Genomic DNA, 20,159 nt, shown 5'->3' with positions numbered 1-20,159 from the left:
AGTGTTTGATTGGCTGTGACTAGCTCCCTCTTGAAGTTTTGCTATATAGCCATACTAAACACCTAGAATAGATCTATTTTTGTAGTGAAGCGGGTCATACCAAACACCCTAGTAGTAGTAGAGGAGAGGAGAGCAACTTGGTAGCAGTAGTAGTAGAGCTATAGCAACATATATAATGTGAATCTCTAGGAAACTCCTTTTTCTTACACCAATCAATGCAGTGACCTCCTTTGATATCTTTCCTGCCTTTCCACAAGAAGCCCCTCCGAATTTTGTCAATAGTCTTGATTACCCATTTAGGGCATTGAAGCACTATAAGGTGATGGATAGGAATGGCTGTGAGCACTGATTTAACCAAGGTCAGCTGACCTGCTGTGTGAATGAGGGCAGATTTCCATCCTGGTAGTTTATCAGCTATCTTGTCAATGAGTTCTAGAAAAGTATTTTTGGGGAGTTTCTTGACTGAAAGGGGCAAACCCAGGTATTTGAATGGAAAAGCCACCTCAGTACAAGGAAATAACTCCTGTGCAGCCACCATGTCTTGTTCCTCACAATGAATGGGCGTCATACTGCATTTGCTCACATTTGTAACAAGTCTTGAAGCATCTCCAAAGATTCTCAGAATTTCTTTGACCACACTGAGTTCTTCTCTACTTGGCTGCAAGAACATCACCACATCGTCAGCATATAGAGAGATACGTTGCCCATTTCGTCTTCTTAACACTGGTTGTAAATGACTCAATTCTTGGGCTCTTAAAACAAGAGAATTCAGCACATCCATAACAACAATAAATAACATTGGGGATAGAGGATCCCCCTGCCTTAGCCCCCTATGGTGATGAATGATTTCCCCTGGCTCTCCATTTACTAGCACCCTAGTTGAGGAAGAAAGGAGCATCTTGGAAATGATATTACACCATATAGTACCAAAACCAAGGTGCGTTAACACCTCAAGAAGGAAAGGCCACGAAACCGAATCAAAGGCTTTACCAATATCCAATTTCAGAAGAATTCTAGAAACCCTCTGCTTCTGAACAGCCTTGGCCGTCTGCTGGACCAAAATGAAATTGTCATGGATGCATCTTCCTTTTATAAAAGCGCTTTGATTTGCTGACACTATCTCAGGAAGTCTGGAGGCCAATCTGTTAGCCAGAATCTTTGTAACAATTTTTGCAAAGCTGTGAATTAAACTGATGGGCCTGAAATCTTTGACTTCCAATGCTTCAGCTTTCTTGGGCAGTAGAGTCACATAAGCTGAGTTAAGGAGATGAAGTTTGGATACATCACCTTGTAACACCCTATTTAACGCCTCCATAACATCCTCTTTGATGATTGGCCAAGATATTTTATAAAATTTTCCCGTATATCCATCCGGCCCTGGAGCTTTGTCAGCAGGGAGAGTTTTAATTGCTGCCCAGACCTCCTCCATAGAGAAATTTTGATCAAGAGCAGAAAGGTCCAAAGCAGGGCGATGAAATTCTTCCAGATTTAAAATTGACTCTCTGGGGGCTGCTGTCCCAAGTAACTTGTTATAGAAATCCCAGATTACCTCTTTCTTTTCCTGCTGCTCAGAAATTACTCTGTTATCGACCATCAGTTTTCCAATGAAGTTTTTTTTTCTGTGTCTGGCGTGGTGATGAAAATAGGCAGTGTTGGCGTCTCCTTCTTTCAGCCAGTGCAGTCCACTTCTTACTCGGGCAACAATTCTTTCCAAGGAGGCTAAAGCTAAAGAGTGGTGCTTAAGGGATCGACGTAGCCATTCCTCAGAGGGAGACAAATTCCTTACATCACGAGCGATTTCCAGCCTGTGAAGGATCTCATTTGCCATCAGGATCTGCTGCTTAATGTTGCCCACTTTTTCTGACTCTAGGCTTGAAGGTGCCTTGCAAGCCTTTTTAGTTTGTCATGGAACCGCTGCAAGGGGCAGCAGACTTCCAGAGGTTGTGACCAAGAGTTTTCCACCTCTTCCATGAACCCCTCTAATCTGATCCAGAAACTTTCAAAATGAAATCTTATTTTTCCTTGGACAAGATCATGCAGCCCCAACAGTAATGGACAATGATCATAAATCTGGGATGCAGAGCTCTGCAAGAGACAATTCGGAAACATGTCCTCCCAATCTGCTGTACAGAAAATCCGATCCAGGCGAACCAAAGTAGGTGAGGCCCGTTCATTGGACCAGGTGAACTTCCTACCTGAAAGGGGCAGTTCATTTAGAAGTAAGTCATTAAGCAGCCGCCTAAACCTTCCCATCATAGCTCTATCAAGATTGTCATTGCTCTTGTCCTCAGCTCTATATATAAGGTTGAAATCCCCACCAATCATCCACGGACCAAGACACTGTGATCGAATCAGGCGCAGCTCATTAAGAAATTGAATTTTATGCTCATCGAGTTGGGGACCGTAAACACCCGTAAACCACCAAGCCACACCATCCTGCTGCTGGTTTTGAGCAGAGACTGAAAAATTGTCTATTCTAGTTTGGAGCATCTTGCAGACCGAAATCCTCCAAGCTAAAATAATTCCCCCCCGCGTACCAGTCGCCGGAAGAACAACATACTCTTCAAAATCAGAACCTAACAGAGAGAGAATCATATGCCGAGAAATGGATGCTTTCTTTGTTTCTTGCAAACATACAATATCAGGCTTAGTGTTATTAATCACAACACGCACTGAGTCTCTTCTTGCCTTTTTGTTCAGACCCCTTACATTCCAAAACAAAACCTTTGAAGGATCCATCAGGAAAAACCAAATAAAACAACTATGCGCTGCTTGAACAGCAACCTTACTCAAGGTCTTCTGGGCCTTGTCCGGCGATACACAACACATTAACAGGTTCAAAAACATCTGGGACTGTCCATCCGAAGAGGGCTGACAGCGCTTTGATATGAGCTTCAGAGAGTGAGTTTTTGAACAAGTTGCCATAAGCTTCAAGGGCTTTAGGACTTAACAACTCTCCATCGCAAGGCACATCCAGGCTTCTTATCAGGTCAGCTTGAATCTGTCTGCGTGCAGCATTTGTTTTAGTCTCTCGCTTTGCCAGGCGATTGCTTCTGCGTGGGATGAAGTCAGATGGAAGCTGCTTGGATCGTCTTCTGTGGGGGAGTGGTGGAGGGAGCAGACCATTCACCTTCCTGGTTACTTTGTCAACAAAAGCTTGGACTGTATTTGCAATACCATTCTGTTCTTGAGAAGAAGAGACTCGATTCGGCTGAAGGGCTTGAATGAGTGGGGAATCCTGAGAATCATACTTTTGCCTCCTGTTATCAGCTGTCCTCCTAGTATAAACTTTTAGGGACGTACTGCCCTGGCCAGTTAAATTTTTATTCTGGGCTGCAACTAAACTGAGGGTCCAAGCAGACTCTGGAGGGGGCGAAATTTGGACGCTCGGTTCCAGCGACCCGACAAAGGTATGCTGGGGCGAAACCAACGCACCAGATTCCAGCGGCCCATCCAAATCAGAACTGCCCAGCAGATTATTACGCAGGAGTGAGTGGGGCGAAACCGGCCCAGGAACCATCAGCGGCCCAGACAGCTGGGGCGAGGTTTGCCTGGCCAATTCCAGCGACCCAACCACTTCAACTGCCAGGAGTGCCTCATACTGTTGGGCGGCTGTACGCGTGCCCCAGACGTGAGGCCCGAGGCAACCTCGGGACGGGAACAATTTTTTGTTTCGGCTTCTCCACCTCCATGGTGCTTTACTCCAATCGCCGCCGGCCAGAACACGTCCCCCGAGAGAGCCGACAACTCGAGAACAGGAAGGGGTGTTGAAAGGACTTCATTGTCCAAAGCTAGAACCTGGACCGCCGCTGCCTCTTTGGATCTTGTTGCCCTTGGGACCTGAACCGTCTCTGTCTCAGCGGATCTTGGCGCCTCTAGAGCATCGCTGGTGCTGTGGTTAGCAGAGCCCCTACCACAGTCATTCACAGGAGCAAGAGGGCCCAGGCGTCGGTGGATGGGTCCCCTCCGAAGGTCTTCTCGCCGGCGTCGAGGGGGTGGAGCCTCAGGACGGCGACGATCGCCATCTTCATGCCTGTTGTCGTTGCCAGGAGGAGGAAGTGGAGGGGTCCCATCTGACAGTGGCTTCTCGACTGGGGTGACAGTCACTTCAATACTGTAGGATAAACACCGTTTCACATGATCCGCTGGCGTTGGCTCAACAATGACCAGATTCATGGCACGTTGAAGCTTCTCTAACTCGCAACACCAAGCCCGAAGCCTGAAGGATGAAAAATCACTTTTCAGGGAAGTAGCCGGGTGCACATCTGTGATCCAACAGGAATTACCAAGTAGCTGTTCAGCTGTGGACCGCCCCCAAGCGTGCAACGGAATCCCTTGTATCTCGATGTCGACCAGCGACGGCAATGGAGCTGCCGTTGCATGAGCCAGCCTTGTCCAGCGCTTGAACTGAATATTAAACTGAGGCCCTCTGAGAACTCTTCCTCCATTGAGCACCTTTGTTGCAGCATCCTCATCCGAAAGAATCAGGATGAAGTCCTCTGGGAAGGTCTGATGAATGGACATGGAATCTGCCTCGATCTCAAAACTTCGTGCCACTTCTTCTATGACTTCAGGACCGAATATTGAAGTCTCTGATACCAAAGATGTCATGGTAGATTCAATGTGGAGCAGGATACAAGAGCAATAGATATATCTGCTAACACGCCCTCCCTCTGGAGGCTCTGAGCTTCTTAGATCTATTTCTGCTTGCCTCTAATTGGTACCTAACTGTCTCTTTTATAGAGATGGGCTGACTTGACTCCTAAGAAAATATCTAACATCATCAATCTAAATTGTCCTTTTCCTACCAAACCAAACCAAACCAATTCTAATGTTGTTGACACGATGCAGTACCACGGGGTTCCCCTGGGCCAGCTCCACTTGCCATAACAGGTCTCATATAGTTATATTTTTGGAGTTATAGCAGATCTGTATTACAGATTTTATAGGCAAGAACAAGTTCAGTGTTCTCTGCTGAAGTTTTCACGTTATCGTGTTGTAGACTTGTAGTGCACCATTATTCTATATCTTTTTGCTGCATTCTTTGACAGCTATTGTGATTTGATTTCTTGGAAGCTTTGGTGTTGCTATTTGGAAGAAAAAACATCAGCTGCCCCAACTTAACTTTTACCTTATTTTCAATTACAGTATTCGTATGAATTGCTTCTCCAGTATCTCCAGAAAACACAAGCTTTTGTGGTGCTTGGAGTAATCAATGAGCACATAACTTTTGAAGGTACAATTGCATGATCTGTTGAAATGTACTCCTATTTGTAATTTCTTATTGTACTTCTGCAGTTTCTGCATTTTCATTCCTGACAATCTTCTCTACCACTTCTATGTACGCTACATTGGCAGTATCTCCTGGGCAGTCCTCATTAATCTCTGATGATGCTGATGTTGTTGCTCTGATTGGGACAAGTAAGGACTTGGCAAAACAAATAAATCAGAAGGAAGTACATTGGGGGGTATGTTATGCATCTGTTGGTCTGTTATTAAATTGTGTGAAATAGCCAACTGCAGATTAAATATTTTATATTTGATGTATTTCCAGCCAAGTTAACATGTGCTGTTCAATATGCTCTCGTATACTTCATTTAAATTTATGTTTTGCAGTTGCTTGAAGATTCTGTTGAAGAGCAAATGGAGAAGGCACTAGCAGAATCTGATAAAATAGAAGCTGAAAGCAACGATGCTGATGCAGAAGATAACAAGGCAAGGAAGTCCTTTGTAGTTTGTAATATCAGTATCTTCTCACATTGTGTTTTGTAATCTGTACTGTTGCCATTGAAATACCAACCTTTGTTTTACTCGTGTGTCTGAGAATGTGCCCCAACAGCCCAACTGCGCTATCTGTAGGCTGTAGCTAATAGCAAAGGCTCGTTGCTTGGTTTGACTGTGCATACCTGTGTTCCTGGTCATAGGAATTTTGGTGTCTTTGCAATCCATATTTGATTTATTATCCCTTGTCATAAGTTTTCTCATTATATTTTTCTACAGAAAAGGAATACAGAAGGTGGAAAGCAAAATACTTCTCTTGTGTGGGGACACTTGCTTTCAGGTAATTATTATATGCTGTTGTAACTTCTTCAGTTCACCACTTCACCCCAAGTTTCTTTTTATCTGAACGCCTCTTGCATGAGCTTGCCCAAAGAGCAAGTTTTCATTGTAGTTAAAGGAATCTTGATAAGCTGGTAAGTCCAGCCGTCACTCATAACCAGTTTAGTCAGCAGGACCATGTAATTTTACAATAGTGCTGTATCAAGGAATCAGTGCTTAACATTTCATAATCCTTGTTGGTAGTATTTAATTTGAAGATCATGTAATTTGATCTCATGAAATGATGTCTTGAAACTAGCGGTCTCACAGATTCTGATGTATTTCAGAATTACACTAGTCTATGGGCATGATCTATAAGGGCAAAGTTGTTCTGTTTCTGCTTGCTTTAGTTTTTTTTAGTTGATCAAAGTTGATACTTATCCTATGAGCTCTTTAAACTGAACATTCGTTTTTTTTTCTCAACTAGGTTTGCAATCTAATTCAAATATCTTTTGGCAAACTTAGTTTTTAGGCTTCAAAGCATAGTGCTACTTTGGGTTTAGTGCTCTCTGCTTTGCTCTGTCATTGCCTTTTGGATGTACACCAGTAGTCCTTAATCACTCTCATATACTCCCTCCACTCCAAAATATAAGCCATTCTAGCTCTTCTAGATACATAACTTTTTTTATGTATGTATAAACGTGATCTATATTTAGGTGTATAGCAAAACATTGTACCTAGAAAAACCAGAATGGGGAGTGTCTGATAATTTCTTGTCTTACAACTTCAATGTACCATGGATCTCTATATTTTGAGCAGGAGTACAATTTTTTATCTTCTCCAACATACTGACACATGATATTACTGTTACACTAATGGGCAAATCTTTAAAACACTAGCAACAATACATTTTTTTTGGGTGGGGGGGGGGGGGGGGGGGGGGACGGGGTGAGAACCTTTGCAAAATGGCAATGCGTCTAGCAACCCATACCAGTGGGATATATTAGGTTCCTTAAAACTTGAACCCCTCTCCCTTCGCGTCCGTGTTTCGGTCATCCATCATACCTCCGTCGCTCCGCGTCCTGACATGTGTTAGGCTGTGAGGCCAGCACTGTTTGAGCTGAAATTTACTGTCCACACTGTTCATCTCCTTTTTACTTTTCGTCTGTTCTTTCACGCGTGCCAGTCCTGTCTAGTAGCATGTAAAGATTAAACCCTGCTGTAGGTTGCCGCCTTTTTCCTCTTGCGCTGGTTTCCACTTTATTTAAGTTGCAATGTAAGGCCGTACCGTGCATATGGTCGTGCAAAACATTGGTTTACACTGTTTACACAGTAGAGTTTGAAATAAGAGATGAGATATGAGGTGAGATAGAAAAGCTGTTGGAGATGACCTTAGTGCCTCAAATGTACTTCCTCTGCCCTGAAAAGAATGCACAATTCTATTACTGTTCATGATGTGCGCTGTTCTGACGCAAGGTTAAACTGCATTTACTTGTAATTTAAGGGATTTTATTTTATATGATATGTGACTTATGCTGTTGGTTAATATATCCTGTTGTTTTAGCTGCGAAGGAGCATTGCTTGCATCGGGGTCGGCTGACTGTACTGTTAAGCTCTGGGATGTCGCTTTCAGCACAAAAGCCCTGAAGACAGAGGACACGTAAGTTTGACATGTTAAGATCCTCATCCATTCGAGCATACACTTAAATTGTCTTGCTCTGACTGCAAAACACCCTTGTGTTTTTTCTGAAACAGCAAAGGCAGCTCATCAGCTAACCGACTGAGACTGCTTAAATCTCTGCCTACAAAATCAGCTCCTGTCTATAGCCTGCGGGTGAGAAATTTCTCCTTTATTCAGCATCATTTTTTTGGGGGGGTACTATGCGGTGGAAACTGAAGAGCTTGCGGATCTCTGGGAATTGCAGTTTTCTCGGAGGAACCTTCTGTTTGCCTCCGGTGCTCTCGCGTAAGCTGCGTGTTTCGTAGAATACAGCTAGAACTGTTCCGGTTTTGACATGGAGTAGTGAAGTTGGCATTTCGCAGACTCCGCTGTGGATCCTATTGTAGAGCTAATATTTTCGTTAGCAATCTCAACGGCCCAGCATGTATGCACAGCGGAATTGAGCACCGCAGATGCTTTGTAGCGTGCTTGCAACATTGTGACATTGTTATTAGGTAAATACGTCGTGTAATTTTTTTTAGGTTGTGATCTTATGATTTATAAACGCCACTAAATGTACATATGCCTGATAGGAGATAGCTTGTAAGGGATGACCGGATGATTTGGTGACAAAACAATGCATTTTATCTACTTCTCAAACATGTAAAATATGGATCATCCTATACCTTTGACGAAGCAACCCTGTACCCAGTAACCATGTGCTTGTACTTGTAGCATCTTGAGCCTAAAATAGTGCCCCTGTGGACCTGAAAGTGAATAGTCAGGTAAAATATTGGACCGGTTTGTTTCGTGACATCATGATTCATCATTAGCCATAAAAAATCCAGATTTTGCCTATTCGATTGGCGATTGGCTGGTGGTGACTGTCCTTTCCCTGCGCTGGTGGTCCAGAATCAGACGCTTGGCTTATTGACTTCAGCGTGTAGCAGCTGTCATCTTCATGTCCATCTGTTCGCCTGGCTAATTGGTGGTGGTGGGGTGTCGTCGTCTTGTCTCCGTCTGCTTGCCTACCATTTCCTTATAAACTCGAGTGTGGGCAAAAAGGAGCTGTCGTCTTTTCCTACATCGGACCAATACGGATGTCCAGCGTGAAGGCGAAGACATCGAAGATTTAACCCAAAAAAACACTAAATACCGAATGTCATCTTTCTATAAGATTAGCATATAGCCCGTGCTAACGCTACGATCCTAAATAGGGATTCGGTGGCGGCAACGCGAGTGAGGGGCAGGGGAGGCTAGGGCAGTGGATTCGTGGGAGAGGAGTGAGAAATGATCTAAATAATATTGTTCATTGGATTTGAGTGAATAAGTAAGATGAGGTTATTCAGCGATACGAGAGTATGAGATGATGACATGTTAAGTCTAGGTGTAATTTAATTGGTGAATTTAGTGAAGGTTATGGGTTGAGATGTGGTTTGGATGGTAAATTTTGCGAAGTTTAATATATATGATAGATTATATAGTGGTATAAATGATACTCTATCTTTCCATAAGTGTTGGGTATAGATTATATAGTGGTATAGATAACATACATATTTGTTTGTGTATCTATCTAACTTATTATTTTTATATTTACAATTTTTTATATTTAGAATAACTAAATCTCTACTATATTAAATTGTGAGTTCCTCTTCGTGCGTTGTCTGCAGCAGCGAGCGCAACGAATGAAATAAATGTCCAAAAAATGAACATGATGCTAGAGTTTGAACCATCGCATTTCGCATCCCTCTCTAATTTCTCGGGTTGTAACTGATAGTCGCCTAGAGGGGGGTGAATAGGGCAAAACTGAAATTCTCCAAAATAATTACAACTACAAGCCGGGTTAGCGTTAGAAATATAATCGAGTCCGCGAGAGAGGGTGCAAAACAAAAGCAAGCAAATAAGAGGTGTGACACGCGGATTTGTTTTACCGAGGTTCGGTTCTTGCAAACCTACTCCCCGTTGAGGTGGTCACAAAGACCGGGTCTCTTTCAACCCTTTCCCTCTCTCAAACGGTCCCTCGGACCGAGTGAGCTTCTTCTTCTCAATCACTTGGAACACAAAGTTCCCACAAGGACCACCACAAGATTGGTGTCTCTTGCCTCAATTACAAGTGAGTTTGATCGCAATAAAGAATTAAGAAAGAAGAAAGCAATCCAAGCGCAAGAGCTCGAAAGAACACAAGCAAATCTCTCTCACTAGTCACTAAAGCTTTGTGTGGAATTTGGGAGAGGATTTGATCTCTTGAGTGTGTCTAGAATTGAATGCCTAGCTCTTGTAAGTGGTTGGAAGTATGAAAACTTGGATGCAATGAATGGTGGGTGGTTGGGGGTATTTATAGCCCCAACCACCAAACACCGGACATGTCCGGTGCGCCAGCCACGTCACCATAGCCGTTGGGTTCCGACCATTGGAGCTCTGTCTTCTGGGCCCGCCTGGATGTCCGGTGGCGCACCGGACATGCACTGTAGAGTGTCCGGTGCGCCAGCATGGGCGTGCCTGACTTCTGCGCGCGCTGGCGTGCATTCAATGCGCTGCAGGTAGCCGTTGGCTCCGAAGTATCCGTTGCTCCGTTGTCACACCGGACAGTCCGGTGCACACCGGACATGTCCGGTGAATTATAGTGGACTAGTCGTTGCGAATTCCCGAAGCTGGCGAGTTCCTGAGGCCGCTCTTCCTTGGAGCACCGAACACTGTCCGGTGTACACCGGACAGTCCGGTGAATTATAGCGGAGCGCCTCTGGATTTTCCCGAAGGTGGCGAGTTGAGTTGGAGTCCTCTGGTGCACCGGACACTGTCCGGTGGCACACCGGACAGTCCGGTGCGCCAGACCAGAGGTGCCTTCGGTTATCCCTTTGCTCTTTTGTTGAACCCAATACTTGGTCTTTTTATTGGCTAAGTGTGAACCTTTGGCACCTGTATAACTTGTCCACTAGAGCAAACTAGTTAGTTCAATTATTTGTGTTGGGCAATTCAACCACCAAAATCAATTAGGAACTAGGTGTAAGCCTAATTCCCTTTCAATCTCCCCCTTTTTGGTGATTGATGCCATCACAAACCAAAGCAAATATAGAAGTGCATAATTGAACTAGCTTGCATAATGTAAGTGCAAAGGTTGCTTGGAATTGAGCCAATATAAATACTTATAAGATATGCATGGATTGTTTCTTCATTTGTTAACATTTTGGACCATGCTTGCACCACATGTTTTGTTTTTGCAATATCTTTTTGTAAATCCTTTTCAATGTCCTTTTTGCAAAAATAGTCAAAGGTAAATGAATAAGATTTTGCTAAGCATTTTCAAGTTTTGAAATTTTCTCCCCTTGTTTGAAATGCTTTTCCTTTGACTAAACAAAACTCTCCCTAGATGAAATCCTCCTCTTAGTGTTCAAGAGGGTTTTGATATAGATTTTGAAAATACTACTTTTCTCCCCCTTTTGAACACAATAAGATACCAATTTGAAAATACTCTTTGACAAACTAAAATTTTTTGGAAATTGGTGGTAGTGCGGTCCTTTTGCTTTGGGCTCATACTTTCTCCCCCTTTGGCATGAATCGCCAAAAACGAATACTTTGAGATATAAGCCCTTTGCTATACTCTCTCCCCCTTTGGTCATAAGTAAATGAGTGAAGATTATACCAAAGATGGAGTCCTTTTGCTTGGTGCTCATGCGTTCTTCCCCAAAAATGGAGAGTTGCTAAGAGTGACGGTGAAGGATGAGTTACGGAGTGGAAGCCTTTGTCTTCGCCGAAGATTCCAATTTCCTTTCAATACACCTATAACTTGGTTTGAAATATACTTGAAAACACATTAGTCATAGCATATGAAAGAGGCATGATCAAAGGTATATAAATTAGCTATGTGTGCAAATCAACAAGAGAAGTTTCTAGAATCAAGAATGTTTAGCTCATGCCTAAGTTTGTTAAATTAGCTATGTGTGCAAATCAACAAGAGAAGTTTCTAGAATCAAGAATGTTGATCTTTAGTATTAATGTATGAAATCTCGATATCTCCCTTTTGTTGGTGATCCCTTAAAAAGTGATACCGAATGGCTATGTGTTTAGTGCGGCTATGTTCGACGGGATTATCCGCCATTTTGATTGCACTCTCATTATCACATAGAAGAGGAACTTTGGTTAATTTGTAACCGTAGTCCCTAAGGGTTTGCCTCATCCAAAGTAGTTGCACGCAACAATGTCCTGCGGCAATGTACTCGGCTTCGGCGGTAGAAAGAGCAACGGAATTTTGCTTCTTTGAAGCCCAAGACACCAAGGATCTTTCCAAGAACTGGCAAGTCCCCGATGTGCTCTTTTTATTGATTTTGCACCCCGCCCAATCGGCATCCGAATAACCAATCAAATCAAATGTGGATCCCATAGGATACCAAAGCCCAAACTTAGGAGTATAAACTAAATATCTCAAGATTCGTTTTACGGCCTTAAGGTGAGCTTCCTTAGGGTCGGCTTGGAATCTTGCACACATGCATACGGAAAACATAATATCCGGTCGAGATGCACATAAATATAGCAAAGAACCTATCATCGACCGGTATACCTTTTGATCGACGGATTTACCTCCTTTGTCGAGGTCGAGATGCCCATTGGTTCCCATGGGTGTCTTGATGGGTTTGGCATCCTTCATTCCAAACTTGTTTAGAATATATTGAGTGTACTTCGTTTGGCTTAGGAAGGTGCCTTCTTGGAGTTGCTTCACTTGAAATCCTAAGAAATACTTCAACTCCCCCATCATTGACATCTCGAACTTTTGTGTCATGATCCTACTAAATTCTTCACATGTAGACTCGTTAGTAGACCCAAATATAATATCATCAACATAAATTTGGCATACAAACAAGTCATTTTCAAGAGTTTTAGTGAATAAAGTAGGATCGGCTTTTCCGACTTTGAATCCATTAGTGATAAGGAAATCCCTAAGGCATTCATACCATGCTCTTGGGGCTTGCTTGAGCCCATAAAGCGCCTTAGAGAGTTTATATACATAGTTAGGGTACTCACTATCTTCAAAGCCGGGAGGTTGCTCAACATAGACCTCTTCCTTGATTGGTCCATTGAGGAAGGCACTTTTCACGTCCATTTGATAAAGCTTGAAGCCATGGTAAGTAGCATAGGCTAATAATATACGAATTGACTCAAGCCTAGCTACGGGTGCATAGGTTTCACCGAAATCCAAACCTTCGACTTGGGAGTATCCCTTAGCCACAAGTCGTGCTTTGTTCCTTGTCACCACACCATGCTCATCTTGCTTGTTGCGGAAGACCCATTTGGTTCCTACAACATTTTGATTAGGACGTGGAACTAAATGCCATACCTCATTCCTAGTGAAGTTGTTGAGCTCCTCTTGCATCGCCACCACCCAATCCGAATCTTGAAGTGCTTCCTCTATCCTGTGTGGCTCAATAGAGGAGACAAAAGAGTAATGCTCACAAAAATGTGCAACACGAGATCTAGTGGTTACCCCCTTATTAATATCGCCGAGGATGGTGTCGACGGGGTGATCTCGTTGGATTGCTTGGTGGACTCTTGGGTGTGGCGGTCTTTGTTCTTCATCCTCCTTATCTTGATCATTTGCATCTCCCCCTTGATCATTGCCGTCATCTTGAGGTGGCTCATTTGCTTGATCTTCTACTTCATCATCTTGAGCTTCATCCTCATTTTGAGTTGGTGGAGATGCTTGCGTGGAGGAGGATGGTTGATTTTGTGCATTTGGAGACTCTTCGGATTCCTTAGGGCACACATCCCTAATGGACATGTTCCTTAGCGCGATGCACGGAGCCTCTTCAATACCTATCTCATCAAGATCAACTTGCTCTACTTGAGAGCCGTTAGTTTCATCAAACACAACGTCACAAGAAACTTCAACTAGTCCCGAGGACTTGTTAAAGACTCTATATGCCCTTGTGTTTGAATCATATCCTAGTAAAAAGCCTTCTACAGTTTTAGGAGCAAATTTAGATTTTCTACCTCTTTTAACAAGTATAAAGCATTTGCTACCAAAGACTCTAAAATATGAAATATTGGGCTTTTTACCGGTTAGGAGTTCATAGGATGTCTTCTTGAGGATTCGGTGTAGATACAACCGGTTGATGGCGTAGCAAGCGGTGTTGACGACCTCGGCCCAAAACCGATCCGAAGTCTTGTACTCATCAAGCATGGTTCTTGCCATGTCCAATAGAGTTCTATTCTTCCTTTCCACTACACCATTTTGTTGTGGCGTGTAGGGAGAGGAGAACTCATGCTTGATGCCCTCCTCCTCAAGGAAGCCTTCAATTTGAGAGTTCTTGAACTTCATCCCGTTGTCGCTTCTTATTTTCTTGATCCTTAAGCCGAACTCATTTTGAGCCTGTCTCAAGAATCCCTTTAAGGTCTCTTGGGTTTGAGATTTTTCCTGCAAAAAGAATACCCAAGTGAAGCGAGAATAATCATCCACTATTACAAGACAATACTTACTCCCGCCGATGCTTATGTAAGCAATCGGGCCGAATAGATCCATGTGGAGTAGCTCAAGCGGCCTGTCGGTCGTCATGATGTTCTTGTGTGAATGATGGGCACCAACTTGCTTTCCTGCTTGGCATGCGCTACAAACACTGTCTTTCTCAAAATGAACATTGGTTAGTCCTAAGATGTGCTCTCCCTTTAGAAGCTTATGAAGATTCTTCATCCCAACATGGGCTAGTCGGCGGTGCCAGAGCCAACCCATGTTAGTCTTAGCAATTAAGCAAGTGTCGAGTTCAGCTCTATCAAAATCTACCAAGTATAGCTGACCCTCCAACACTCCCTTAAATGCTATTGAATCATCACTTCTTCTAAAGACAGTGACACCTACATCAGTGAAAAGACAGTTGTAACCCATTTTGCATAATTGAGATACAGAAAGCAAATTGTAATCTAATGAATCTACAAGAAAAACATTGGAAATAGAATGGTCAGGAGATATAGCAATTTTACCCAATCCTTTGACCAAACCTTGGTTTCCATCCCCGAATGTGATTGCTCGTTGGGGATCTTGGTTTTTCTCGTAGGAGGAGAACATCTTCTTCTCCCCTGTCATGTGGTTTGTGCACCCGCTGTCGAGTATCCAACTTGAGCCCCCGGATGCATAAACCTACAAAACAAGTTTAGTTCTTGACTTTAGGTACCCAAACGGTTTTGGGTCCTTTGGCATTAGAAACAAGAACTTTGGGTACCCAAACACAAGTCTTGGAGCCCTTGTGTTTGCCCCCAACAAACTTGGCAACTACCTTGCCGGATTTGTTAGTTAAAACATATGATGCATCAAAAGTTTTGAATGAAATGTCATGATCATTTGATGCATTAGGAGTTCTCTTCTTAGGCAACTTAGCATGGGTTGGTTGCCTAGAACTAGATGTCTCACCCTTATACATAAAAGCATGATTTGGGCCAGAGTGAGACTTCCTAGAGTGAATTCTCCTAATCTTGCTCTCGGGATAACCGACAGGGTACAAAATGTAACCCTCGTTATCCTGAGGCATGGGAGCCTTGCCCTTAACAAAATTAGACAATCTTTTAGGAGGGACATTAAGTTTGACATTGTCTCCCCTTTGGAAGCCAATGCCATCCTTGATGCCAGGGCGTCTCCCATTATAGAGCATACTACGAGCAAATTTAAAATTTTCATTCTCTAAGTTATGCTCGGCAATTTTAGCATCTAACTTTGCTATATGATCATTTTGTTGTTTAATTAAAGACATGTGATCATGAATAGCATTAATATCAACATCTCTACACCTAGTACAATTAGATACATGCTCAACGATAGATGTAGAGGGTTTGCAAGATTTTAATTCTACAACCTTAGCATGCAATATATCATTCTTAGTTCTAAGGTCGGAAATAGTAGCATTGCAAACATCTAATTCTTTAGCCTTAGCAAGCAATTTTTCATTTTCAATCCTAAGGCTAGCAAGAGACATGTTTAATTCTTCAATCTTAGCTTGCAAATCATCATTATCATTTCTAAGATTGGGAATTGAAACATTACAAGCAATAGAATCAACCTTAGCTAATAAATTAGAATTCTCATTTCTAAGGTTGTCTATAGTCTCATGGCAAGTGCTTAGCTCACTAGATAATTTTTCACATTTTTCAACTTCTAGAGCATAAGCATTTTTAACTTTAACATGCTTTTTGTTTTCCTTGATTAGGAAGTCCTCTTGGGAGTCCAAGAGATCATCCTTCTCATGGATGTCACTGATTAATTCATTTAGTTTCTCTTTTTGTTGCATGTTTAAGTTGGCAAAAAGAGTACGCAAATTATCTTCCTCATCACTAGCATTATCATCACTAGAGGACTCATATCTAGTGGAGGATTTAGATTTGACCTTCTTCTTTTTGCCGTCCTTTGCCATGAGGCACTTGTGGCCGACGTTGGGGAAGAGAAGGCCTTTGGTGACGGCGATGTTGGCGGCGTCCTCGTCGTCGGAGGAGTCGCTAGAGCTTTCGTCGGAGTCCCACTCCCGACAAACATGGGCATCGCCGCCCCTCTTCTTGTAGTATTTCTTCTTCTCCTTTCTTCTCCCCTTCTTGTCGTCGCCCCTGTCACTGTCACTAGATATAGGACATTTTGCAATAAAATGACCGGGCTTACCACATTTGTAACACACTTTCTTGGAGCGAGGTTTGTAATCCTTCCCCCTCCTTTGTTTGAGGATTTGACGGAAACTCTTGATGACGAGCGCCATTTCCTCATTGTCGAGCTTGGAGGCGTCGATTGGTTGTCTACTTGATGTAGACTCCTCCTTCTTCTCCTCCATCGCCTTGAATGCGACCGGTTGTGCTTCGGGTGTGGAGGAGGTGCCTTGCTCGATGATTTTCTTTGAGCCTTTAATCATTAGCTCAAAGCTCACAAATTTTCCTATGACTTCCTCGGGAGACATTAGCTTATATCTAGGATCACCTCGAATTAATTGAACTTGTGTAGGGTTAAGAAATACGAGGGATCTAAGAATAACCTTGACCATCTCATGGTCATCCCATTTTTCGCTCCCGAGGTTGCGCACTTGGTTCACCAAGGTCTTCAAGCAGTTATACATAGCTTGTGGATCCTCCCCTTGGTGAAGCATGAAGCGACCGAGCTCCCCCTCGATCGTTTCCCGCTTGGTGATCTTTGTCACCTCGTCTCCCTCGTGCGCGGTCTTGAGTACATCCCAAATTTCCTTCGCACTTTTTAACCCTTGCACCTTATTATACTCCTCTCGACTTAGAGAGGCGAGGAGTATAGTAGTGGCTTGGGAGTTAAAGTGGTGGATTTGGGCCACCTCGTCTGAGTCATAGTCTTCATCCCCTACGGATGGTACCTGTACACCAAACTCAACAACATTCCATATACTTTTGTGGAGTGAGGTTAGATGAAATTTCATTAAATCACTCCACCTAGCATAATCTTCACCGTCAAAGGTTGGCGGTTTGCCTAATGGAACGGAAAGTAATGGAGTATGTCTAGAGGTACGAGGATAATGTAAGGGGATTTTACTAAACTTCTTACGCTCATGGCGCTTCGAAGTTATGGAGGGCGCGTCGGAGCCGGAGGTAGAAGGTGATGAAGTGTCGGTCTCGTAGTAGACCACCTTCCTCATCTTCTTAATTTTGTCGCCACTCCGATGCGACTTGTGGGAAGAAGTCTTCTTTTCCTTCTTCTTCTCCTTCCTCTTCTCCTTGTTGTGGGACTCTCCCGATAGAGCTTTCTCGTTGCTTGTAGTGGGCTTTTCGCCGGTCTCCATCTCCTTCTTGGCGTGATCTCCCGACATCACTTCGAGCGGTTAGGCTCTAATGAAGCACCGGGTTCTGATACCAATTGATAGTCGCCTAGAGGGGGGGGGGTGAATAGGGCGAAACTGAAATTCTCCAAAATAATTACAACTACAAGCCGGGTTAGCGTTAGAAATATAATCGAGTCCGCGAGAGAGGGTGCAAAACAAAAGCAAGCAAATAAGAGGTGTGACACGCGGATTTGTTTTACCGAGGTTCGGTTCTTGCAAACCTACTCCCCGTTGAGGTGGTCACAAAGACCGGGTCTCTTTCAACCCTTTCCCTCTCTCAAACGGTCCCTCGGACCGAGTGAGCTTCTTCTTCTCAATCACTTGGAACACAAAGTTCCCACAAGGACCACCACAAGATTGGTGTCTCTTGCCTCAATTACAAGTGAGTTTGATCGCAATAAAGAATCAAGAAAGAAGAAAGCAATCCAAGCGCAAGAGCTCGAAAGAACACAAGCAAATCTCTCTCACTAGTCACTAAAGCTTTGTGTGGAATTTGGGAGAGGATTTGATCTCTTGAGTGTGTCTAGAATTGAATGCCTAGCTCTTGTAAGTGGTTGGAAGTATGAAAACTTGGATGCAATGAATGGTGGGTGGTTGGGGGTATTTGTAGCCCCAACCACCAAACTAGCCGTTTGGTGGGGCTGACTGTCGTATGGTGCACCGGACAGTCCGGTGCACACCGGACATGTCCGGTGCGCCAGCCACGTCACCACAGCCGTTGGGTTCCGACCGTTGGAGCTCTGTCTTCTGGGCCCGCCTGGATGTCCGGTGGCGCACCAGACATGCACTGTAGAGTGTCCGGTGAGCCAGCATGGGCGTGCCTGACTTCTGCGCGCGCTGGCGTGCATTCAATGCGCTGCAGGTAGCCGTTGGCTCCGAAGTATCCGTTGCTCCGTTGTCACACCGGAAAGTCCGGTGCACACCGGACATGTCCGGTGAATTATAGTGGACTAGTCGTTGCGAATTCCCGAAGCTGGCGAGTTCCTGAGGCCGCTCTTCCTTGGAGCACCGGACACTGTCCGGTGTACGCCGGACAGTCCGGTGAATTATAGCGGAGCGCCTCTGGATTTTCCCCAAGGTGGCGAGTTGAGTTGGAGTCCTCTGGTGCACCGGACACTGTCCGGTGGCACACCGGACAGTCCGGTGCGCCAGACCAGAGGTGCCTTCGGTTATCCTTTTGCTCTTTTGTTGAACCCAATACTTGGTCTTTTTATTGGCTAAGTGTGAACCTTTGGCACCTGTATAACTTGTCCACTAGAGCAAACTAGTTAGTTCAATTATTTGTGTTGGGCAATTGAACCACCAAAATCAATTAGGAACTAGGTGTAAGCCTAATTCCCTTTCAGTAACCTTTTTGTGTTGAACAAAGGATAGAGATTGCAAATATTTTGAATATAGTAATAATCATAGTAATACACGGGCGAGCAATTGACTAGTATAGTTTACTAGTCGGTTGCCCGTGCGTTACGACGGCTTACAACAATACCCATGTAAACTATCCACCAAAAGGATTTCAAGATTTTTTATTGATTGTCTCCGCTCTCCGTATAATATTTTTTTGATTTGGCTAACTGATGTTATTATTTACTCCATCCAATATGTTTTGGTACAAAACAGCCAATGAAGTGAGTGATTAGAAGAGAGTTCACAACGACTGACTGAACGGACATAGATTATAGAATGACATATTTCTATTATACAGAGACCAAATAAGAGAAAGTTTGTGAGCTCAAGTTTATAAAATAAGTCACGTGAACTCAAACTTATAAAAAAGATATATCAAAATATGGAGTGATTGCTAAAGTCAAGCATCAATAAAAACTGAATGCGCTCCATATAAATTATGCTACTTCGTAGCAATTACTAACGTTTAAAACCAACAAATAACCTTTCATTTTACTGTTAGTGTGATAAATCATTGTTGTTCCATCCAATTCAGCAACCTCAAACACCATGGAGTGCATTGCGTCAATGTAGTATCAAAAACGATCTAATGCTTGCAAGAGCCAAAAACATCGTGTCGTGCTTGAGTTGTAGCCTCGGCCCGTAGTGCTAGTCTGACCAAACATGATTTTTTTTATTTTACAAAAAATGTATATACATATATATATAATTTATATTCAATATTTAAAATATTTGAGCACAATGTTCTACTAGTTAGACAACTTTACCCAGTGTCTCCCGCCATTCTTTCAACAGAGCATGAGTTCGAACTCCACCTCCTACACCGTTTTTTAACATTTTACGCTGATTTAATCAAATGGGTCGACGGGCTAACGGGCTGGCCCGACACAGTCAACCGTTTTTTTAACATTTTACGCTGATTTAATCAAATGGGCTAACGGGCTGGCCCGGCACAGTCAGCAGCCCAGCATGACGTGCCTGAGCCAGAGTTGTGGCCCGCGGGTGTATGGTCCGTGCCGGGCCGCTGTTTAGCCATCTATATGCGTGCAATAGATTAATTTGAAATAGTTGTGAAGGGTTTTTTATAAAAAGATGACGCGAGACGACCGTTGAAACTAATGCTTTTAAGTATTGTATATAAAACGGAGAGAACATAGGGTAACAAGAAACAACCAGTTTTTTTTACGGGGTTTCTCTTGTTTTGTGTATATACTCCGTACTTAAATAACTGTGTTGAACACGCGGTGAATGGATCGACG

The 20,159-nt window shown here is 43.4% G+C and overlaps 1 protein-coding gene across 1 annotated transcript in view; it reads left to right on the top strand.

Annotated features, from left to right (window-relative positions):
* Positions 1 to 8,395, top strand: part of LOC100274161 (transcription initiation factor TFIID subunit 5) — a 31,138-nt gene extending 22,743 nt beyond the window's left edge. The window contains 7 exon segments of the mRNA XM_008650810.4: positions 5,149 to 5,236; positions 5,359 to 5,468; positions 5,617 to 5,715; positions 6,001 to 6,061; positions 7,604 to 7,699; positions 7,795 to 7,873; positions 7,965 to 8,395. Coding sequence (XP_008649032.1) covers positions 5,149 to 5,236; positions 5,359 to 5,468; positions 5,617 to 5,715; positions 6,001 to 6,061; positions 7,604 to 7,686 — 441 coding nt within the window. The 3' untranslated portion in view covers positions 7,687 to 7,699; positions 7,795 to 7,873; positions 7,965 to 8,395.
* Positions 8,396 to 20,159: the final 11,764 nt, after the last annotated feature.

This window comes from Zea mays, chromosome 6, assembly GCF_902167145.1.
Source record: "Zea mays cultivar B73 chromosome 6, Zm-B73-REFERENCE-NAM-5.0, whole genome shotgun sequence".
Classification (NCBI taxonomy): domain Eukaryota; kingdom Viridiplantae; phylum Streptophyta; class Magnoliopsida; order Poales; family Poaceae; genus Zea; species Zea mays.
This window is presented reverse-complemented; position numbering and strand designations above follow the sequence as displayed.